General features: G+C 44.9%; 1 protein-coding gene across 14 annotated transcripts in view; it reads left to right on the forward strand.

Annotated features, from left to right (window-relative positions):
- LOC146510782 (uncharacterized) overlaps positions 1-20118 on the forward strand; it is a 119383-nt gene extending 99265 nt beyond the window's left edge. For 6 of the 14 annotated variants that reach the window (XM_085172638.1, XM_085172650.1, XM_085172642.1 and 3 more), the window contains 11 exons: positions 1386-2287; positions 2847-3101; positions 4296-4470; positions 4558-4620; positions 7578-7870; positions 8585-8641; positions 10692-10784; positions 11462-11543; positions 11664-11776; positions 15295-15487; positions 15647-15800. In XM_085172638.1, coding sequence (XP_085028764.1) covers positions 1386-2287; positions 2847-3101; positions 4296-4470; positions 4558-4620; positions 7578-7870; positions 8585-8641; positions 10692-10784; positions 11462-11543; positions 11664-11776; positions 15295-15487; positions 15647-15654 — 2234 coding nt within the window. In that variant the 3' untranslated portion in view covers positions 15655-15800. The other 8 variants (XR_014876066.1, XR_014876067.1, XM_085172639.1 and 5 more) reach the window with 8 other exon arrangements.
- Positions 20119-24674: the final 4556 nt, after the last annotated feature.

Here is a 24674-nt window from a genome sequence, read left to right on the forward strand (position 1 = left end):
GCTGACCAAATGATAGTCGGGGAGCACAGAGCAGAGTAACAGATGAGACAATCACAAGGGCAGGAAAAGAGCAAAGACAGGAAGTGACGCAGAATTCACAATTAAAGGTTACTGGTCGTGTCCAAATTCATGGGCTGGGTCCTCAGAAGGTCGGGTAGGCCGGAAGTAAACGGCTGTGAAATTGGACGGTCTAGCCTTCTGAGTAGCGTCACCGCTGTCTTGGTGGAGTTTAATAAACTCGTCCGTCTGCTCCTTGCTATCTAAAATATAACAGGACACTGAAGTAAACTCTCAACCGTCTCACACTTCTGTTTAATCAGTTTTCTGTTTGACGTTTAGTCAGCTGTGTGAAAACCAAGGAGCAATAAAGTTTTATCTAATCTAATAACTTTAATCTCAGCCAAACCGATTTATCCACGTACAAATAAAACACTGAAAAAAGCCCAACAATAACATTTTTAGGTTGTCTAAGTGACTTAAATATTACGTTTAACCTGAGTAGCGAAACTCCGCGGTGATCTGAAAATGATGTGCCGGGAGTTGTGCCGTTCTCGGCGGCTTCAGTGACCCTCGAGCTCCCGGCTTGCTATCGAGCTGGTGGGTAGCAGACGACTCCGAAAACGTCGAAGCACTTTTGCAAATATGCGATATCTTGATAAACCGAGCAGATATTTGATGTTTACACAGCTACTTTCTCGCCTGAAAATATGTTAAAAGTTTATTTTGTGACCCAGAAAGATTAGTATGAGTAATTTTAAAACTTAGTAGCAGCCGCCATTGTTGGAAACTGGAGTTTGGCTGGGCCGTGCTATGAATTCTGGGATATGGTAGGCCACGAAGGACACACCCGACCCATCCTTCAAATTCGGGGAAAAGGAGGACGCATTTATCGGCTGCTTTCGGAGGAGTCTACGAATTTGGACAGCCTTCGGCGCGTCGCTGTGACGTAATCGGTCCTCAAATGCGGCCTCAGGAGGATGCAGCCCATGAATTTGGACACGACCACTGTCAAAATAAAACAGGAAGTTACTATAACCTGTGAAACACACAAACAGACAGGGAAGCTCAAGACTGAGAAATACAGAGAGACTGAAAAACCAACTACAGAGTGATTGATGAGTTTGTGTTTTACTGCTCGGTGAAGTCGGTTTGCAGATGTTTGCTTCTGTGAGGATCTCTTTTCATGTTTTGTTCATCAACACAGTAACTTCCTCACCAGTGAACTTAAAAGCTGGAGTTCAGTTTTTATTTTAACTGGTGAATTCCTGGTTTCTGGAAGTCCTGAGCCGAGGCTTGTTGTTGTGGGACTGTAACTGTTTGAATGAACTCTGCTATTATTGACTGTCATTTTATTTAAAAAACATTTTTGTCATTTTTCTTTTCAGTAAAATCAGAAATGACAGAGAAGAAGGAGGAGAAGGTGGAGAAGAAGGAGGACAGCGTGAAGAAGGTGGACCTGTTTGACCCTGTGGATAAAGTCGAGCAGAAGAGTGTAAAGGTTGAGTTCACGAGCAGTGAGAGTCCGGTTAAGGTGGAGAAAGAGGGAGAAAAAGACAAAATGAAGGAGGCAGAGAAACAGGAAGAGAAGGTGGATAAAAATCAAAAGGAGGCAGAAAAACTGATAGAAAAGGTGGATGAAAAACAAAGAGAGGCTGAAACAGAGAAAGTGCCGCCTGTGCAGCAAAAGCCCGAGAAAAAGGATGAAGTGAAAGCAGAGAAGACGGAGAAAGAAGAAAAAGTGGAGGTTACAGAAAAGCTGGAGGCTGAAGTCGAGAAAGCACACAATGTGGACAAAATTGCACAAAACGACAAGTCCAAAGTGTCCAAAGTGGAGGACAAAGCAGAGAAGAAGACCGCAGAGAAGCCCGAGATCACAGAAATGAAGGATGGCAAAGAGCAGCACATCAACAAAGTGGAAAAGACCCCAGAGCAACAGCCGACATCCGTCAAGCTCGACACCAGCTGTGACCAGACAGAGAAGAAGGCCGGCACGGAGACAAAGGCGACAGCGGAGCAGGAAGACGCCAAGACAGAGAAGGCTGACGCAGGCGAGGCCAAGAAGACGGAGAAAGACGATGAGGCGGCGAAGCCGTCTGAGAAGCCGGTGGAAAAAACAACACAGAAGCCGGACAAAACCCAGGAAGACAAAAAGACGGTTGAGAAGAAAGATGAGAAGAAGGACAAGGCTGCAAAGGCGGACGGAGACAAGGCGAAGAAACCTACCAAACCCTCAGCGAACGGAAGCATTTCAGCACCAAGCAAAGACCTGGCAGACAGGAAGTCCAAGGTAGGGGTCAGAGTGAAATGTTGCTCCTGACGTAAGCTTAGGATCATTCTGATGAAACTCTGTATCACAGTTTAAAACATCACAGCGAGGGTAACGCCCACTCAGGGTGGGATTTAAAACGTAATACCCGAATGTTGGCGCGCTACAGTGATGCGGTAACAAGTCAAAATGACAGCAGTGTTCAATGTTTGCATCTTACATCATAAATCGTCCAAACTGCTAATAAATATCAGGCTGATGATCAGACATGAAAGCATCTGAGACGTGCAGCGTGGGAGTGGACAGGACGGCATGAGCGCATTTTAAAAACCGAGCGTGCATGCTGCCTCAGCTGCTGTTGTGTTTGTGTTTGCTGCCGTGAAGCGACGGAGTAAATGCTAAGTATTAGTTGTTTTTGTTTTTTTGTTCTCACTTTTTGTGATTGTGTGATTGCTGCTTGTGCTGCTCGACCCTGCTGCTGTTTCCATCCGTTTTTGTTAATTTTACCCATTTTCCTTGGTTTCCTTGGTTTTACCCTCCATCCATCATCCATCTCCTGCGTGTTGGTCCTGCATCGCAGCCTGCTGCCGGGGCAACCAAACCAAGCGCAGCTGCCAAAATGCGCCCGAGCACCGCCGGTGCTGCTGGTCCTGCTCCAGGCCTGACTAAGCGTCCCGTATCCTCTGTCACCACCTCCGCCCCCCACACTACAGACAAAAAAACAACCACAGCTAAAGCACCTTCCACAACAGCTGCAGGGTCCAAGCGACCCTCCACCACTGCCAGCCGCCTCATATCCTCCTCCACCAGCACGACACGTGAGCTTAAACCCAAGGTAAGTTTTAGCTAACAGGAAGCGGTCAGGGCTGCACGATTCATCACAATGAATCCTTCTTATGTTTGGAAGTGATTTGATTAAACCTCATCCATATCGATCAGGACAACAGATATCTTACTTCTTCTAACTAAAGTTAGGATCAGTGGAGTTTCTAACAACCGTCTGTTTCCCCCTCGGTCATGAATCTTTGCCATCTGGTCTGTTTGCATGCACAGGCTCACAGAGACGATGAAAATGTAAATGCATGTAACGTTTGTGAGCTGGAAATGCAGGAAAAAAGCCAGGAGGGTTAAACATGATGAAACATTTATCTGTGCCTCTCGTTTGAATGGACAGGAGTGTTTTACTGTAGCCGTCTGTGTTATATGCAAACACACGAGTGGTTTTATAATAACTGTGCAGATATTTACTTGGTTTTTATCCACCGCAGGAGCTGCAAACATGCAGTTATAAGAATGTCTGTATATGGAACTGATATTATGTCGAAGCTGTGACACTAACCTTTCATGGCTAATGGCCCCGCCCCTCCCTGAGCCTGGGTCTGCCGGAGGTTTCTTCCTGTTAAAAGGGAGTTTTTCCTTCCCACTGTCGCCAAAGTGCTGCTCATAGGGGGTCGTATGATTGTTGGCCTTTTGTATTATTGTAGGGTCTTGTTGTTGTGAGTTGGCAATAAAATAGAATAAAAAGTTCCATATATTAATCGGCTTGTCCAGTTTAATGCCTTGTTCCCCAAAAAGAGCAGTCAACCTTCTGTCAGCCTCTGCTGAGCTCCTTAAAGGTAAACACTGCTGCACCAACAACATATTAACAGCCCTGATGGAGCTGCTGAGCACCCAGGGGTGCAGGGTGACGGCTCGGCTGAATGTGAAGGTTAGCCTGCTCTGAGGGTTACAAGAGGCAAACACGCTGCTGAGTGAAATGTGTAATCATCGTTGAGGGCTTTGGGTCCATATCTTCCGCCAATTGGGGCAAAATCCTTGACCTGAATATCTCAGTGAGGCCAGCGAACATTTGCCTGGACTCATCACAACATCCAGGCACACTGAAGATGCTTTGTGACCTAATTTGCTGCTGCCTGTTTAGTTGATGTGATATCCCTCCGCAGATGCTTGCCCATATTCATTAGTTTCTTCTCTCTCTTCCTGGATGACATATCACCTCGCCCAGATTCATTTCTCTCTTTCTTTTCAGACAACAACAGAGAAGCGCCCCCTAGTGACAAAGTCCAGCACTGCTGCCTCAAATCAAACCGGTTCTGCCAGCAGAAACGCGTCTGCTGCCACAGCAGCCAGTAAAACCACTGCACCAGTGCGCACGGCAGGATCTACTCGCACCACCACCACTGCTGCAGCCAAAAAGCCTCTGGGTATGTGTGCGTCTTTCTTTACACTCGGTTTACTTATTGTGTTGATAAATGACACGACTGACAAACGTTTAAACATTTTCTTTTTAGCCTCTAAGACAGACAGCAAACCAGGAGAGGAGAAGAAAGCCAGCACCCCGAGGACTTCAACAGGTAGAAACCACCACAGTGTGCGACCTTATTACACTCTTACTTTGTCGTTAGTACGAGCAGTTTCATTAGGCTCAGAGTATTAGTTATATTCTATCAGGCACAGACGCCTGTGTGTAGTCAGTTTATTTTCCTTTGTTGTGTAAGCACATGTTTGTGGTTCGGTCATTCTGAGACTGCAGATAATACATTTAATAATAATACAGTTTATTTATAGGCACCTTTAAAGACCCTCAAGGTCACCTTACATTAGTGCAACAACATAAAAACATATGGTAAACAAACAAAACAAGTATTAAAGCTAAACAAGGTAAAAATAGACGGAGTCACAATGAAGTGTATGCAGATAAGACTGAAGCATGAGGACTCAGGTGTGATGGGGCTGAGCAGAACTATCCGTGGCTACACTTATATATATGGGTGCAGTGAGAATCTGCCTGTGCCACCTTAGAGCTACCGAGTCTTCTGACACGTGGCACAGACGAGTAAAACACGCCCACTAATCAGCTGAGTGCAGCGAGTACGGGCTCGGGTTTGGGTTACAGCACTGCTTTAAGATTCAACAAGGTTCCCGTTCAGCTGGAGACGCTCCTCAGAGGTTTTGGTCCTTTTTTAGAGGACAGCATCATACAGATCTCCTGCTCCACATCCCAGCTCAGAAAGCTAACGCTAAGAGCAAAATGTGCTTCAGCTATGAACCGCTGATACGTACGGATCCAACCTGATGCTGTGTACACCTGTAGTTTAATCCTGACCCTTCTCAGTCTGTTTGTGAGCTCGTGTGAGCTGTAGCCTCTGTTTTGTGTTCGTTGCTGACGTGAGGTGTGGTCTTCTGCATTTTTCAGACCGGTCTCTATAAAGGCCACCCCGTCTGGCACCGACAGCCAGGTCCAAGGTCACAGTCGATCATTTTTATCCACATTCTGATTCTCAGTTTAAACTTCAGCTGCTCATCTTGACCAGCGGTCCCCAACCCCCGGGCCTCGGACCGGTACCGGTCCGTGAGTCGTTTGGTACCGGGCCGCGAGAGTTGAGGCTCAGGTGTGAAATGTATAGTTTTCAGGGTTTTTATCGGTTTTCAGCGTTATTTTGTTATCGTTTTTATCGTTTACTCGGTTTTCCTGGGTCTTTTCACGTGTGTTATGAATAAATCTTCTTTTTTCCAGTACCAGTACTAGTTTTATTTTGTTGTATTTATCCGCGACACCTTAAAGGCCGGTCCATGAAAATATTGTCGGGCATAAACCGGTCCATGGCGCAAAAAAGGTTGGACACCGCTGCTCTTGACCATACCTGCTTGGCTAAGTGCTGTGAGTTAGTTATCTGCATTAACAAGCTGTTGAACAGGCGTACTGAAGCCACCGTGTACAGCTCGTCCACTCGGGGGTCGACACTGGTGCATGTTCTGTTCTCAAGATGGGACAATACTTTAGTGACAGTTAAAGTATTGCACAGTCCAGTGTAGATACAGACAGTTGTATTGATATAATGAGGGTACTCTGCAGTGCCCCCTCCCATCTGTGCCGTCTCTTTGCATGTTTCTCTCCTGTTTCTTCTTCTCTGTAATCCTCTCCTCACCTCGCCTCAGTCTGTCTCCTCCTGTTGACAGAGTAGTTTCTGTTTTGGCACCAGCAGAGCTGTCAGCAGGACTGTGACACCAGAACGCGCTCATTGTGTCCGACCGCGACAATGCCGGGCAGGCTTATGCAGCGGGAGGCTTTACTGCTGAAAGGCTCTGCAGAGTTAAAAAGCTTCACCACAGCAGCCTGTGGATTACTGTCCCCTTGCTGTTGACAGGAGTTTGCAGCTCTTTGCTGATGCAGCCTCCGCTCGTCTAATCTGCCAGGGTTCATGCAGAAAGTCAAATTACTCTTTAGAAACATGAAGGCGAGGGGGAGGATTTCCTCCGTTAAATATGTCTTAACGGGAGCCGGAGATATCCGACAGGCTCTCGGGGAGGACTGACAGCGGGACACGTGGTCCAGGACGCCTCAGCGCTCTGAAAGAAGAGTTGGCATACGGTCCAGCCCAAAGTGTGTGAACTGACAGATTTGAATTGGTGCAAATGTTGCACTGCATCCGTGCAGGCTGGCTTAGGATGCTGGAGCTAAAGTGTCTTTACTCAGAGAGGATTACAGCACTGAAAATCAATGGTGTTTGAAAAGCGTGTCTTTCCCTCACTTCAAAGATACGTGTGGTGCCTCTGTACCAGAGAAAAGGATGCAGACGGGTTTTTGCACCGCTGTGTATTTTTCTGTAATGTTAATTTCAGGTTTTTATGTTAAGGTTGATAACGGGCAGCGTTGTGTGTTTGTTATTACCCCTCGAGCAGCTTTGAGAAGACGCGGAGCAATAATGTTGAAACTCTTAGATGCTTAGCAGAGAGTTTAACATCATTGGAAATAACCAAGAGCTTCACATTAAGAGCTGTGCATTAAATATAAAGCCAGGAGGTGATTATCCTAGCTTACAATAGAGACAGGAAGTCGGCTTTTAGCAGTATTTATACACTACTGAAATTCAGGGTCACCTCGTCAGATGCTCGAACCACCTCTACTGGCTCCTTTCCAGTTGAGCCCTCCCAGATGGTTGAACTTCTCACCCTTTCACCCATCTGTAAGGGAGAGTATCCGCGATCTCATCCTTCACTACCCACAGCTGGTGACCGTAGGTGAGGGCCGTAGATCCACAGGTAAACTGAGAGCTTTGCTTTCACACTCAGCTCTCTCTTCACCACCACACACTGGTGTAGCGTCTGTGAATCGCTACCTAACGTGGTGGAGTGGTTTGTGTGTCTCAGGGATCCCAGGGGCCGTGTCGTCCGGGGGCTCCTGCCTTGGATATGCATGCCCACCATATTTTATTTTGCTTTTTTCCCTCTTGTTTGAAACAGCTGCTGTCATAATTCTAGTTTGGCAGAGAGATCTATAAAGCTCTGTATCATTATTTTCTCCCTGTAGCTGACTCAAGCAAGCCTAAGACCACCACCACCCGCAGCACTGCCTCCACCACCACCACCACTGCCTCCCGCACACGAACCACAGCAGCCAAACCAGCAACGCCATCCTCCGCCGCAGGCACGGGGCCAGAGAAGAAGCCCCCGGTGCCCCGCGCCCCACGGGCCGCCTCTTCGACCACAGCGACCGCCGCTTCCCGGAGCACAGCTCGACCCGCCACAGCTCCCGATGTCCGCAATGTCCGCTCCAAGATCGGCTCTACGGACAACATGAAGCACCAGCCCGGAGGAGGGAAGGTAGGTCTTCACCGCTGTGTGAATGTGGCGTGTGCTCTCTGACACCGACTGCACATGGACTAACAGGAAGTGGACTGTGCAACTCTGATTTCACATCTGACGCTGACCTCTTGTGGGTTCCAACCTGTCCAACCCACTAAAAGCCTATCAGCTCACTAACTGAAGCAAAATGGTCTCCATACTTCTGCTTCTTCTCTTTTTCACTGTCGTTTTGCGTGCGTTTGTCGAGTAGATTTCCTCTGCATGCACATCTACTGTCATTGTAGACACACAACTTCCATCAAGGCTCTTTAGAAAGAGGATGGATGTTGAAAAAGGTTTACGACACTGGTCTCGTGTAGTTTTCTGTGAATGTCAACAAAATAACTGCTAAGATATGAGATCAGGGGCTCATTGCTGCAGGAAGTATAACATTTACAGAAAATTAACCTTAAATGATCATTTTAAAGATGCCATTTCATTCATTGATTGTGTTGTTGCCCTGGTTTCACAGTCCGATGGTGTAAATGAGACAGCAGAGCACTGAGTACTGTGGAGTCGATCGGGTCGATCGGGTTCTGCTCGTGCATGTACTCTCCACTCTTCCTCGCTCCCCTCCTTCGTTTCACCTCCATGTCCCCTCACTCCTTACCTTCACTGCTGTGCTTCCAAACCCTCCTCCTGTGTTTTTTAACGAGGTGTTGTTGTTGACCCTGCGTGGACTTGTCTCCCCAGGTGCCTCCTTCCTCTCAGAGCAGGGGTTTCACCTCCAAAGAAAGCAGCCAGGGCAAAGTGAGTTCCCTCTCCATCCTCCCACCACGACCCTCTTTTCTGTTGATATATTTTCCGCTTGCCTTTCTCTGCTTCTCATTTCTGTTGTTTTTTTTAATAACTCGACCCGGTGAGAGCACAAGAGCAGACTAGCCAGTATACTGGAGGCTCTTGAAATTGCACACGCCTCCTGTTCTCTCAGTTTCTCCCAACACGGACATCAGATGTGTCTGTGGGGAAATTAGTTATCGGATTATTTATGGTTAATTTGTAATTAAATTTGAACCCTCTGCTCATTAATTAACCAAGATAATTAACCTTGGCCTGGGGTTTGAAGCAGCTTGTGAGTTAACACAATGCAGAGAAGCTGTTTGAAGCAAGCCGCTGCACTCCCAGGGAGTCTAAATGTATTTTTCTCAGGTTCATGCCAAACTGTAAATATAGGAGAAATGACATGACAATGAAACGTAAACAGACACAAAATCATTTTGCATTACAAAAGTGAAGCACACAAATTATTCTTTGACCTTAACTCGTTTAAATGTTAACTGTTAACGGGATCAGTCACACATGGACACAGTCACCTGCACATGATTGGTACATGTGATCATTACCATAGACTGTATATAAAAGATGGGCATGGCCAGTGTGGGTCCATCCACTGATCATAATTTACACATGAACACCTGTGTTTAGTAGGACTTTAAAAATAGACGTTTACAGCATAAATTCATCAGGAACGTGCTTACTGAGCTCACAGACTGCAGTGCAACCAAACTATGTTCTGGACCCAGACAGCTACAGACGTCATCTATGGACCTTTCAACTTTTCAGCTTGTTGCTCTTCTTCTTTTGTCTTTGTCTTATTGTCGGTCAGGGTGACAAAACAAATAGAAAAACACCAAAAAACACAAGTTGAATAAAAAAACAATTGTAGGAAAAAATGCAGCAAAAGCTTAAAATTAAATCAGACACAAAACACGAGTGTTTCTGGGACACAAAACAAAATGAACTGCACTCATTACAAGTAAAATTCAAACATGCTTAATAGAAGCAGAGGACTCATCGGTGCTGTGAAGGAGGTGCAGGTGTGTTTTATCGATGTGTTTCATATGATACTGTAGATACATGTTGACCTTTAGCCTGTTAGCCTGTTAGCTTGTTAGCCCTTTAGCCTGTTAGCCTGTTAGCCTGTTAGCTTGTTAGCCTGTTAGCCCTTTAGCCTGTTAGCTTGTTAGCCCTTTAGCCTGTTAGCTTGTTAGCCCTTTAGCCTGTTAGCCTGTTAGCTTGTTAGCCTGTTAGCCCTTTAGCCTGTTAGCTTGTTAGCCTGTTAGCCCTTTAGCCTGTTAGCCTGTTAGCTTGTCACTTCTCGTGTCCCCAGAAACGCTTCTGTTTTCCTTTGTGATTTAGTTTTTAGCTATTTCTGCATTTCTTCTATTTTTCACGTGTTTTATTCGACGTCTGCTGTGTTTCATGAGCTTTTGCATTTTTCTGTCTACTGTTGTTTTGTTAAGGTGTGTTTGACCTCTCAGGGCCACCGTACTGAACTCATTTGGATGCAGAATGTGTGTGTTGGGTCTAGCAGTCTAACCTGACGTATTGTAAATAATATGTGTGTTTTAATTCTTGGTGTATGTTTAGTTCAGCTAACCAACGTGTACGGCAGCGTCTCCATTTAAAGAGTTTAATGAGGGTCCGAGACGTTGACGCGAGCCGGCCCGGTGTCTGTATGCTGTGCTGCATGTGTGTGCTTCATAAAGCAGGTTCGGTGTGCTCTTTGGGGCCTTCAGCTGTCCTTTTCTCCAGGTGCTCTGTTTCCATCACTATTTAAACAGCAGCGATGCTGAACGACCGGCTACGTTTAGCTAAAGTAGTGTTTGTAGCCAGAGAGCCTCGCTCCGCCTTCTATCCTTTCCTTTCTAACCCTACCTGTGATGGTGACTTCTTCCTCCCTGCACTTTCTCTTCTCGTTTCTGCTTCTGTTCTACCTCACCTCTCCTCTATCATCTTCTCCCCCCTTTTCCCTCGCTCTTCTCTGCTCCCCTCTTGCTGCTATGCTGTGTCCATATAGGTTCAGATAGTCTCCAAAAAGCTGGACTTCAGCCACGTCACATCTCGCTTGGGCTCCAAGGACAATATGAAGCATGTTCCTGGTGGAGGGAATGTAAGTACTGTCTGGCCCACAACCAGAGCCCACATGTCCCGGCCAGTTAGTCTGATATTTAGAGCCCATTAAAATGGCTCGAATGAAGGGAAGGCCACAGATGAAATGCTGTAAGAGAAGCACAGTGTAAAGAAGAGAACTGTAAGACGATGTTCGTAATGTAAATGCTGCTCTTGGCTGGAAAATGGAGCTTTGTAGTTGTTGGCATGCTGGCCAAGCTTAGGTACAAGCCCCTCCCCAGAACCTGCTTCACACTCCCGCTCGCTTCCTTAAAGTTGTGTTGTCCCGCCCTCCCACTAACCTACTAAACCCTACTCAACCCAACAGGAGCCTCTGCCCTCTGATTGGCTGTCTCGGTTCTGTAAGGACAAAATCACTGAGAGAAATCTGGGGTTTCTGGTTTCCTGCAACGATGCTGTGCCAAGCTCCTCCCCTTAGTCTCTGTCGTGGCTTCAGCACAAACATATCTCACAAAAAAACATTTTTCTACAACATGGACGAAGAAACTAGAAGATACGGTTTGTTCAGCGTGCTGTTTGTCCTGATGCTGGTAACTCAAAGTATAATCAGGACGTTAGAAGGTTTCTTTTTTCTGATTGTTCCTTATGTTCAATCCCAGTCGAGCATTTTTACACAAATCTGTGGATTAAAGAAGAAACATTTGTGACATTCAACAGGTGCAGATTCTCAACAAGAAGGTGGACGTCAGTAAGGTGACGTCAAAGCTGGGCTCCAAGGACAACCTTAAGCACAAGCCTGGTGAGCTAAAAACTGCTCTGAGTTTGCAGTCATAAAACAACAACAATGAATCAACACATCAGCACTACAGGCTGTCTGTGACTGCACAAGCTTGCATCTGTGTACATGTGTGTGTTGCAGGAGGCGGCGATGTGAAGATCGAGTCCCACAAAGTGAACTTTAGGGAAAAGGCTCAGTCCAAAGTGGGCTCCATGGACAATGTGAGCCATTCACCTGGAGGAGGAAACATCAAGGTGAGATCACGAGCCACAGCCTGACACAGCCGTGTTTACGTCCCTCTGAATCCACTGAACTGTTTCTGATCAGTCAACAAACTAAAGAGTGAAAACGATGAACACTCGTGTCCTATGCTACAGCTGGGGTGACTCGCTTTCATGAATAAAGAAAGTAGCGCTGTAACACAACAGTTACAGTTAATATGAAGGAGACTGGTGAGTCAGGGTTTGGTTTCTGCACAACTTCAAGTGGGATCCATTTACATTACAGTGCTCATATTAAACAAAGTAACAAAAGTTGTTCTGGATGTCAGCGACAGGGTACATGACCTCGTCATGGTCATCCCTGACTGGAAGCAGAGAAGCCCCGCCCACCTGCTATTCAGCAGACCTTCAGTACAGAACGCTGCGGCACCAACAGCTCACACATTACTCCAGTTTTGGCTTCTCTTCATTGGTTGTCAGTAAATTTTAGGTTTCATTTTAAAATTGTAGTTTTATCTTTTAGAGCTCTGCACGCTGAAGCTCCCCAGTTTATCTCTGACCTGCTGAGCACTTAGGTCGTCAGGTCAGAGGTCACTGTTGGTCCCGGGCACCAAGGCTGTGGAGCTCTGTTGTCTTTACGCTGTACAGACTCCATCGACTCTCTTAAAAGCAGCTGAAGACATTTCTATACAAACAAGCTTTTAATTAATGTTTTATATTATTATTTATATTTCTGGTTGTATTGTGAAGCACTTTGTGATTTATAAATACATTTAACTTACTGACGAACGGGGTTTGGTTAAAAAAACAACCTCCGACTTACCCTCTGAAGGCCCAAAATAAAGAGAATATTTCAATCATGCAAACTGACACACTGATGTTTGTGACACAGTTTCCTGCTGATTTATTTAACAGTGGAAAAAGACGCTCTTGGTATTAAAATGAAGTGACTGCACCCGTGTTTCTAAATCCCTCATGAGACCAACGACACTTATGATAAATGAATAAAATAAGAACGATATAGATTTTTTAACCTTATGTATGAAAGCTGCAGTTTGTGTGAGCTGTAACTGTCAGAGGGCACAGGATCCAGGCAGATATGAATCCAGAAGTAAGACTTGAGGCAGGAGCATCAGCCCTGGTCTCAAGTCTTACTCTGCTTGTAGCTTGTAGACAACAACTGTTGTGGAGTTTATGTTCTGGGAGCTCAAGTCGACATAAATCAACTTCTCCTCACAGGCGAAGCAAGGACATTTCAATAAACAGTCACAACTGAACTTTAAAAAAGACCAAACCTGCTTCTTCAGGATTGTGTTGGCTTCACTCTCACAGATGTAGGATCATTTCATCAGAAGAATAATCAGAATAAAATAACAATTTATGAAAAAATCCCATCCTGAAAATCACTGACATGTGACATCAGAACCTTCTAAAACTGCTTTGCATCTGATGTCTCGCAGCGTCGCCCTCTAACCCTGACCTCTGTCTGAAGGACGCTGTTGTGAATTCAGTTCCTTCCGGTCTGCATGCGTCTGCATGTTAGTGTTTAAAAATGTGTTACATCGTGGGATTACTTGTGTATCAGGGCAAAAAAAGAAGACTCTGGTAATGACATGTAAGGTGCTGGGATGGCCTCACACACCGGCCTCGAACCCTCCTCCCTGCAGCCAGCTTCCTGTCTCCTGAGCTTCCTGTTGTGAAAGCGTCTGGATGCTCCCGCTGCAGAGACACAGAAAGCAGCCGTGACAGATAAAGGCCCATTTTTTGGTTTTGGATTTTTAATAAAAACTGAAAACGTTCAAAATGTTCATGTTACATAAAAGAATGGATATAAATTCACCAGTTCATCAAATGATAATGATGTCACCTGTCCCCTCAGCCTATGGCAGCCTGTCTGTGTTTCGTGGTCACCACATCGTCACATCATCCTCATTCACTAGTTTGCTTGCCCGGTCATCGTGATCTTCGTGATCATTGCTACAAATAGAACAAACATCAAAATAAGAGAGCCAATTTTTAGCACTGATTTGCACAGTTTTGTAAAATGTATCTTTATTTTGGAAGGAATGAAAGGATACAGTTTCCCCTTTTTCCATCCTGTGTCACCATCTACTTCTGCAGAACCCAGATTTATGCAGAACCTGAACCTTTTCTCCTTTTCAACGACCGACGTGTTCTGCATTTTCTTATTGTTGCGTGATGTGGTCCTTCATTACAATGCACACACACACACACACACACACACACACACACAGTCTCTTTGGCGTCTGGACTGTGGTCGTTCCGTGGAAAACTGTTTCCCGGCTCATTTCTCAGTGATTGCCAATAAACTGCACAGCTGTTCAGGCCTCTTTGCTTCATTCTGACAGGTTTTGATTTTTGCTTTTGGAGAAATTGTTACAGTGACATTAAATTCGTCCAAGATACAATAATGTTCAATTCAGTTTTTATTATGTAGCTCCAAACAGTCAGCAACAGTCTGCTCATGGATCCAAACTGGGAGCAGAAGAGGAAAGCTGAGAGCTCGACTTCAAAAACTGTAGGACCCACGACTAAAGCTGCAGTGTGAGAGTGAAATGCTCTGTTGGGTTGACCTTTAACCTTATTATTAAAGAACTTGTGTGAGAGGAGAAGGATTAACTGGGAGAAGCTAATGTTGGCACTTTGTAGAGACGTGTCCTTCACATTACATCAGCTTTGTTCGGCGATGAGTTTGACTTTCAGTTGTATTTCTATCATTGCATTCATTGGGCATGCTCAGATGTTATTTGTAATATTGTATTCTTAAGTTGTTGTTTTTTGGGTCTTTTGTATTTCCATCTCTTTTCCACTATGAAAGCTCTGAGTTCCCACCCAAAGGGGAAAGGATCCACTTTCCACTGATCCAGTAGCTTTACCTCAGAGTGCACTGGGGAACAGGTGAACAAGGATTTTGCCGAGATCATTCCTGAAGCTGTTAGCACACATTAACACGCCTCAGGACAGTGCAGTGGAGCTCTCACTGACAGTCTAACCATCAGGGACAATTTCAGGTTCATAACCTGGTGAATCTTTGGGGGAAAGGACGAGCACACGTCTGGTTCCACTCGTGAATTGATTCCCTTCATCTGAAAATAAGTCACCTGCTGGGGAGACCCAGTTCTCCTTCACTGAAGATGCTAACCTGCACAAGTCTGAGGACTATTTTACACAATATCCTGGCAAAATCTGTTATTTCCACCTGTTTTTAAGTCGTGAGACGGCAATGTAGGTCAGACGTAGAAAGTGGATCACTAACAAGTCGTTTTTCTCGCTGAACCTTTCAGAGCTTCCATACCTCACCTCAGTCTGGCTCCACATCCTTCTAGCTGCATTAGTCAAATTCTTGTCATCCAAAAATGTGTAAATAAATTACTCATAAACTGCTGTTTGAAGAACTTCATGTTGCCATTCACTAAAACGTTCTAATAATAATTCAAACGTATAGTTTTACGTCTCAGCCATGATGATGGAGATTTGGAGCCAGGTTGTTCCATCCCCACCAATTGACACATCCTGCTATGTGTTTCTAGGCTGAGGGGGCACAGGAGGCAACAGAGGGGAGTGGGGACCCCCTGAGTGGCAGCCCTGCCCCGGCCCCAGGCTCCGAGCCAGGGCAGGCCGGGGGCCCCGCTGCCCTGAAGAATGGGTTGAAGGACGGGGCTCCCTGTCATAGTGAGGGCCTCCAGGAGCCCCAGGCTCTGGACTCACACATCCCAGAGACAAGTAAGTGTGTTGGTGTGTCAGTTTGGGTGGATCCCCACACAGTGAACCAGGAGGAGGCAGGAAAGGTTGGGTCTGCTTGTCCTGCCGAGCCGAGTGTCTGATTGTTGTGCTGTCTGCAGTCCAAAGCTCCTGATCACGTCACCATCTTTTATCTTACAGGCATCTAATTCTGCTGTCCCTCTGCCCTCCTCATTTCAACTCCCCCCCTCAACGTCACCGCCTCCCCCTCTCCCACCTTCTCTTTCCCGTCTTCCTTCTTTGTTCTTGTTCTCTCCCCCTCTCCCTACCTGTCCTCCCCTCCTCCCCCCCAAACGTTTCTGCTTTAGATTGAGTCTTTCAAGCTCAACTTCCGCGAGAATGCTCGCTCTCGCACGGACCACGGCGCCGACATCGTCACCTGGCTAGCCCCACAGGACAACAACAGTAACAGACCCCACCCACACGGCTCCTCTTATTCCCTACACACCAACTACCACCAACAACAACCGACAACTCGTAGTGTCTCCCTCATCGAGTCGCTGGCTTCGGTCGGCTGCGTCAGCTCCCCCTCCGCCCCCTCCTCGCTGCAGCTCCAGGTGGAGGTCCAGGGGGTCGACCGCAGCAGCTTCTTAAAGGGATCGTGACCTTTGTGACCCCTCTTAATATCTCTAACCTGCTATTGCTACATTTTGACCCATCGAGTAGTTCCATCATGCTTTTCCTCTCACACTGATTGTGCGCCGTCACCCTCGCCCTGCTAGATTTGGCTGAGTGACTGTAGACTGGGCCTGGTGAGAGGCGAAGGGGAAACGAGGGCACGGTAAGGTTTTTGCTTGGATCCTCGTCACCCCACAGCCTTGTGGCAGACTGTGCTCTCCATCACCCTCCCCCAGTATCGTCTGCACCCACAGGCGTCAGCAGCAAATCACTCATCTACTAAACAGCATGGACACCCTGGCTTCTCTTTCCTTTGTGACTCTAGGGGCTGTTTGTTACCTGCATCCACTCACTCTCTGCTTCAGTGACATCATAGTAACTCATCTCGCCGTCTCCTCCTCTCTCTTCAGCAACACTTACCATAAACGTGCCGACAAACAAAATAAAGCTAGACAACGTGTAGGCTGTTTAACTCTTTATTCTCTGTGTTTGTGATGATGTGTTTGAGTGACACAAATCGTGTAAAAATGAGCTTTGGTGTTCTGCTCATCTTATTTCTTGCGTCTTTCTTTTTTTCCTTTCCTCCTTCATTGATTTTAAAACAAAGTTGTATTTATTTATAGTGTCTTCCTGCATAAGCAATACAACAGGCGGTCGTTTTTTTTTTTTTGTCTGATCAGAAAACCTTGGAAACACGCACAGGTTTTTCTAAACCAAGACACACAGTGACGAAAGAGATTCAGAGGGAGAGAGGAAGTTGAGAAAGCAGGCGTGGCTAGAAGCGTGAAAAGGGTTGTTATTTTATTAATGGCAAAATAGCAAGAAGCCTGTAACCTGAACGTAATAGAGGAAGATGAAGTTCAGTCTGCAGCCCAAATGTGGATGAGGAAATATGAAATATGTCTGAAGTCGAAGGAGCTGTGTGTATCGTATGTGCCTCCTGTCATTTTGAAGTACAGCGAATGAGGCTGACCCAGGCTCTGACCTAAAACTGCTCAGAGGAAGTGAAAGGAAATGCCAGGAGAAACCTGGTGCTGCTGTTAAAAGGAAATCCTGTAAGTGGCCCTTTCCTGGTAGTGCTTCTTGTCCCATTCAGGTGTTTCTATGAGGATCGTGGTAGCATGTTGTTTGGCATTTGGCTAAAGCTTCAGCTGACACTCCTGTGTCCTGTTGGAACAGCAGTGGGGACGATGTGGCTTTATCCTCTTCTATTGTAGCAATGTAATCAAATGTTGCCTTTGTAATGCATGGCCAGATAATATGACTCTAGGTTAAAGGCTGATGTCCATTATCAAAGTGTTGTGGTTTGGTCAATTTACGTGTCGAGATTAGCTGATTTATGTTTTAAAGGAAACAGAGAGGAAGAACCAGTTATAATGTAATCTTTGTTTCCCCTTTTTAAAATCGTGATTGAATTTCACAACTGACCACAGATTTGTATGCACCAACTCCGTGGCTCAAACACACACACAGGTCAGCCACTGTCAGGATTTAAAGAGGGTTTCTTTTGTTTGTTTGTTTGCTCTTTTGGCTTTGTCAAACTGATTCTGTCAGCAGTCGTTAAAGTAATATAACAAGGGCTGGGTATCATCTGAAACTGATACCATACATCTAACTGACTGGCAAATGAAAATATGATAGATCAAAACATTATCTCATAAAGTTAGGATGGGGAACGTGTTAGCAAACGTAGCATGCCCTTTTCAGTCCATGTAATACGTCTTACCTTAATAAAAGAACAGCATTTTCTTTTCATCTCCGACTCAACCAACTCTTTAGCTGCTACATGCTACAGTTAACGGCTAGCTTTTTTCACCACTCAGCTGCTAACTGTACCTGCCTCCCATCTGGTGCTTTTTTCTTAAACTGCAAACAGCTGTTTGCTGTTGTGTCTGAAAACAGGGTTCATGACAATGAAGTAAAACAGCAAATTATAAAACCAAAACAATGCGTTGAAAGAAGCTAACAAGCTTCTGGTAGCTAGCAGTAGGTACCAGAAGCTAACAAGCTTCTGGTAGCTAGCAGTAGGTACCAGAAGCTAACAAGCTTCTGGTAGCTAGCAGTAGGTACCCGAAGCTAACAAGCTTCTGGTAGCTAGCAGTAGCTACCATGTTTGAAAATGTTACCTCACTAGCATGAGAGGTTTGTTTGTAATTTTCTGTTGATATCACAATAAGATATAGTACTGTTAATCCTTTTGGCCACAATAATCTAAGCTAACATTGTGACGCCGCGAGGTGAAACTCATCGTGTAACTGCCAAAATGTTTGAGGTATACCCGACAGTTTTCTGAAGAACAGTACTTACGTTTGAACTACTCACACAGTTGTTTCCAGTCTGTGTTTGCAAAGTCATTGTTTTTGTCAAATGTAGCAAAATTCCCAAAAAGCAAAATGCTAATTATAGCTTCATTAGGCTCTTCCTAGCAATAGCATCCAACTACAGAAACACAGAGGTTTTCAGTGCAAGCTGACACTAAAATCAGTGATTTGTAGAAAAGCTCTGATGACTTTAATTAGCACCTTAAAGCTTGAGTGTATCAGCGAGGGTTGACTGTTATGGAGTGGAAATAATGAGGAATAAGTGATCCTTCATTCTGAGTGAGCTTTTGCAGTAGTGTGAATGCCCTCTCTCTTCTTCTTCAGCTGTTAATTGATTTAGTCATTGCTAATTTTTAACAGAAGTACAGGGACGGGAAGTCAACCAATGTCTTTGGGAATATTTCACATGCAGATGGTGGCGCGTTAATAAAAGCTGTCATCAAGCAGTTGAATTGCTTTGTTTGCGCCGCAGCAGCTGTCTCCTAGCAAAAAGCTTCCTTGTGCCTGTCCCAACTTCTTCTAGCTTTGCTTTTCTCCCAGAGTTTCTACTTACGAGATGTGCTCTGTAGTCCTCTTCATGGCCCCTAAAATATAAGAAGTAAACAAAGTAGATACCAAGCAGGGTTGGTTGGTGGGGAAGCTTAAGGAAGCATCATAACTATTATGGCTGTTTTTAAGAACTGCAAAAATAAAAAGGTCTACCTGTTTTTATTGAAAGGGGCCACCGAAGTAAAGAATGTCTTTTGAGTTATAAGTGCAGTAAAGACATAAGGTATGCGCTCCTGTAGCTCTGTGGGGGTCGTGCTCGTCTGATTGGAGGGTGTAAAATATCAAATTTGTCACAGCCGCTTTTACAGACTGCATCTCGCCCAGAATTGAGACTCCCAGTGCAGCACTTCTTCAAGTCTTTCAAATATTATAGCAGATGATTTTATTTGGAGATGTGGCAGCAGCTCGATTTAGAAACATTGAACAGGAAACGTGTATATGCTTAATTATTTAATTAACTGCAGCCTTTTTAACAAAATGTATAGTGCACGCACATGTATGTCTGCACACTATGAAATCATGCTTGCAAGCCCAGTCCTAAGAGATGAGAAACGTTTCTGTAAGGATACAGTGACCTCTGCAGGTTCATATAATACAAGAATAAAGCTAAATGGGAATGAAGCTAATGCACCTGAATCACATGCCACTGCATAACAGTGGGCACAGACACATACAGGCCTGTCATTTGGACATTCTGCATATCAAAGCCTATTAGCCGCTCTGTTACGGCACTCAAGGGCAGAGACCCTAAAACGTTCTTATTTGAGGCTGAGAAAATGAACCGTAGCTAACATTTTGGCTTATTTAATAAAAGCTCCTCTGAAATCTGTCCAAGGAGCCTCGTAGTGCTTCATCGAACGCTGCCACACTCACACCTGACATGCAAGTGTAACACTAGCTAACGAACACCTACTGTACCTGCAGAGCATGCTGAAAAACTATGGGATGTGTTAGGTAGACTTACTCTGTCATTTGAAGAACCTCTTTGTTTTTGTTTTGTTTTTTGCGTGTGTGTGTTTGTTTTTCATAATTTGAATTTTATTTTTCGGTTTGGAAAAAAATTTATTGTGATTACTTGTTAATTAGTGATGTGATAATTAAACAAATAAATTGGACTAAAACTCACATTTGATTTGATGTGTTTTGTGTGTATTTCATTCCTCTCGAGCAGGTACGCCGAAATTAAAACAACAGAATATGCAGAAAGTTTAAAACATGAGAAACATTAAAGTAAAAGTTCGTTGCTAGTGTGAATTGTAGGCTTTGTGTGAAATGCTAAACGAAACAACAGCTCACAGTGGACCTTGTTGTGTGGTTGTACCAGGACAGGTAAGCAGACAGCTCCTTTTTCTAGTAAAGTAATGAAGATCAATCTGTCACTGGATGGGAAAAGCCAGATCGATGTGAGCAATGTGTTCAAGGGGTTAAAGCCACGATGAGAGACGCCTGCTTATCCACACTGGAGAGAAGCCACACGGATGTCAGCGATGTGGGAAAAGTTTCAAACACACAAAGTGTTCCTGCCTGTCCCCACAGGACAGAAGCCATACCAGCGCTTCCACAGTCCTGTGGAAACAGTCCATTGACGACTGAGTATACACATCGCTTTAGGACAGATCGTTGTTGTCGGTCGAGTTCAAGATTCAAAGCGTTTGTCATGTGCACAAAGAAAAAACATTTATCTGTACAATTAAATTCTTTCTCTGCTGTCAGACACAGATACTGGTTACTATGTACAAATAAGATCAAATACAAATAGCATGAATAAATAAAATTGAAGTGTTAAACAGATTTATGTGCAACGAGCTATGAGCTTAACATGCTGGTTTGATATGTGAGATGACCTGATGTGCAAAAATGATTACTGTTAAAATCGGTCAGCTGTTCCAGCGTCTGATGGCAGCGGGGAAGAAGGAGCTGTTGAGTCTGGATTTCACACGTCTGAACCTTCGTTTTGAGGGCAGAAGTGTAAACAGTCTGTGTTGAGGGTGTGTGGGGTCTTTGAGGATGGGAATCTAGCTGCCCTGTGGCATGAAATGCCTTTGAAATGTTCAATGGCTTCTTGCAACAGTGTGTGTGTTGTTCTGTGTATCAGCATGAGCACTTTTTATTAAAGCATTCTTCATTGCGTCAGCGTGTGTCTGTGTGTGTTTTTGCATCAAGGAAGTTATGCAAAATCACACACAGACACACACAGGCAGCCTGAGTGTTTCACTTCAGCTGCTACGTCAGGCCTCAATCCACGGAAAACATGGCCACACAGATGATGTTCACGTAGAAACAGAGGAGCCTGTCGTGTCGTCCTACGGTGGATAAAATCGTCCACAGACTCAGCTTTATTTTGTTTGCAGGCTTGAACTTTAGACACCAAGAGGGCCACCGCATCACGATAGTCGTGGTTTTCCTCGCTATCATAGTCCAGGTTTGTCATCCTCAGTGCAGGACCAGGCATGTGTGGTGATATTGTCCTCAGGTCACATGACTTTAGCTTGCCTGCCACTGAGCTTCTCATTTCTTGGGCGATATTCCTGGGAAAAGATGAGAAGCTGCTTCCCAAACTTTGGGGCCTTCTGGCCCTGCCACTTCCACCATTGGCAGCTGCATGCTTTTGTTGTCTCTGACGTGTCGTTCGCACAGTTTGAAGCGCTTCCCCCTCCTCACTGTCATACTGCTGTCAGGCTCATCGTCAGTGAGGGGGAGGTATTCAGGGTCAGCGTCGGGACGAGGATAGGGTCTTCGTTCAGGGTCAGGACATGGCGTCTGTGATGTCTGTCCTTGTTTCCCTCCTTTTCTTCTTTCTCGATTTACCTTTGCCTCCGTGTGATGTCATGACAATGTCTATTTTTCTCCTGCGGAAGTGATAACGTCTGCCTGGCTCTTCTTTCTTGCTCTCTCTGTCCCCCTCTTTGGGTGCTGTCAGGCTTTTCACTGTCTGCGACTGAGGATCCCCTCCCGTGCATGGAGTGGAGGCCCTGGGTTTAACGCCCTCCGTCTCCACTGGGTGAGGCTCCTCACCCGTAGTTCCGCCAGCACTTTCAGGTTGAACTGGTGGGTTCGGCCGCTGCAGCGGTGGGTCAGGAAGCGGGGACAAGGGAGGGCAGGAGTCCAGCCTCGGCCTCGGCTTTCACGGCTCGCAGTGCAGCCTGTAGCGGGGCATAAAGAGAAGAACAGATAGGGGGGGGGCAAACTGGGAGCTAATGCACAGTGCGCTGTGTTACAGGGAGGCGGGAGGTGCACCAACACAGGCCCTATGTCAGCGCCAGAGGTGGGCAGTAACGCGTTACTTGTAATGTGTTACTGTAATCCGATTACTTTTTTCAAGTAATGAGTAAAGTAAGGGATTACTATTGCAAAAAAGGTAATTAGATTACTGTTACTTTCCCGTAGGAACGCTGCGTTACTGCGTTACTAAAACCGTGATTTTTTGCGAGAATGTCTCATGACAGTGACGTAAGCGAGTGCGACGTTCGTGACAACAGCTGTGTGCAGATCAACAATGGATCATATATCGAGTGCAGAGAGAGTATGAGCGTGCAGCGTTTAAAGCGTGGAAGTACTGACCTTACTTTGAGTTTGATTCCATAAAAAGTGACAAAAACATTAGTGTCCGTTGTGCGTGGGAAGAAAACTTCTTTTTACAGCGAAAAACCCCTAAACTTCTGAGCAAGCACCGAGTAGCTACGACGTAATGGGAAACTCACAGAGAAACTCGCGGATTCTTCCACTGACCGCTGCACACCTGCACCAGGGTAACCCTCCGCCTGCCCCACTCCTGCTTTACAGGTGAAAATAGAGCCCTAACCCTTTAACATCACTGTAGTGCAGCTGCTCGCCAGTTTGCTGCACAGTCGTATTCTAAAGCGGAAGATGTCGGACTCGGCTGAAGCGAGTGGCTGTTTTAATGAAGTGGACAAATTCCTGTCTCTTCACTTTTTTGAAACAAGCAGACAAGAACATTACAGTAATATGTAAGCTATGTCCTGGGGAGAAAAAAACTATCGGCCGCTGTTAATAGCACGAGTAATCTACTGAAGCGCCTGACATGAGAGCATAGACGAACACTTCTGAGCGATCCTTGTTCATCATCCATGGATAAAACTGCGGCAACTCCTGCTAAGCAGCAAAACCTGATTTTACTTCAGCAGCACAGAAAGCGTCTGAAGGTGAGCTTAAAGAATGATTGCAGCCTACAATGTGGAAGAGATGCTACAGCTGCGTACTGTAGAGTCTCCGGCTTTAAAAAAATATTTATTATTTAAAGAGTTTAATTTCTATTGTTTGCCCACTCTAGGTTTTAAAAAGTATTTAGTTAAATTACTTATTGAGTAATTAAGTTACTTTTCTGACACAGTAATTAGATAAGTATTTTAAATACATGTTCCACAATGTGCAATATGGTAACTGAAACAGATTTGTGAAAATGTGCAATATTCTGTGTGCAATTCTAGGATCTGTATTACCACCCTCTCTTTAGTGTGTATTTGTACATAGTAAATACTATAATTGCTCCATTATTTGCAATATTTCTATTTTCTTTTTTGAGTTGCTTTGTTTTTACCTTGTAAAAATGTAACTTGACCTGGGGAGCTCTTCCAATGTGCATTGACGGTTGGTCCTGTGCGCAAATGGCAAATAAAAATCTTGAATCTTGAACTGGAGCTATTAAAACAGAAAGGGTTCATACTAAGAAGCCCAGAAGTGTCCTGCCTGCAGGCCAGACAGTTCACCAACTGAAAACACTAAATAAATAAATGGCAAAAGAAAAACAAAACAGTTGAGCAGATAGAACTCTTCATCAGACAAAGAGCAAAAGAGTCATCTCCCAAAGTTCTCCAAGTGGTGTTTTTATGTCCCACATGTTTACGGGGTATTGTTAAAGGAGGAGGAGAATAATACAAGATTTCTGTACTCAGTTAACTCTTCTTCTAGCTAGATGCCTAGCAGTTTATACCATGATTAGACTTTATAGAGATCTGCACCTCGAATGCATCACAAGGACAAGAAGAAGAAAGTAATGTAAGTGTGTAAGCAGCCATGGGATGTCATTGTGTTCTTATTACTGAGTAAGTATCTTTGTACTGGAAGCAACTCCAGGCTGCAGCACATGAACAGTAATATGCACTAATCTGCTTATCATTATTCAGTAACAAGCTACTGATTGCTCATCACTAAAGATAACAGAATGGTGTCCTGGATTGTTTCGCTTGAATATAACCCTCATGTTATACCTTTTTAGTAGAGATACAGACAATTATAGCAAGTGAGTATAGGAATAGTGATGCTAGCATTGTAGACATTGTATGTATGGCAGTGAGGTTTTGTCAGGACAAGCAAGGCCAGCTCTGCTTGCTTGTCAAATCTAATAATAGACATGAATGAAATTTGTACCATGAAAAAAACAAAAACAATAATGGAGAGTGGACAGCAGCTCTGATCATGTCCGATTCAATCGACTGGGCAAGCTAACCAGGTGCAGGTTCAGCCGCATTTTCAGATTAGAAACCAATGAGAGTGTCTAAATCTAATAGCTTTATGGGCTGTTTCACGAGCACTCTATTCTGATTAATATTTTTATTTATAGCTGTAGATATTGAAAGGGTTTGTTTTAAAATGTGTATTTTAACACTGGAAGTCCCAGAGAGCAGCCATTTGGCTTTTCTACGTTTAAAAACCAAGCTGTG

Source organism: Neolamprologus multifasciatus, chromosome 9 (genome assembly GCF_963576455.1).
Source record: "Neolamprologus multifasciatus chromosome 9, fNeoMul1.2, whole genome shotgun sequence".
In the NCBI taxonomy this organism is placed as follows: Eukaryota; Metazoa; Chordata; class Actinopteri; order Cichliformes; family Cichlidae; genus Neolamprologus; species Neolamprologus multifasciatus.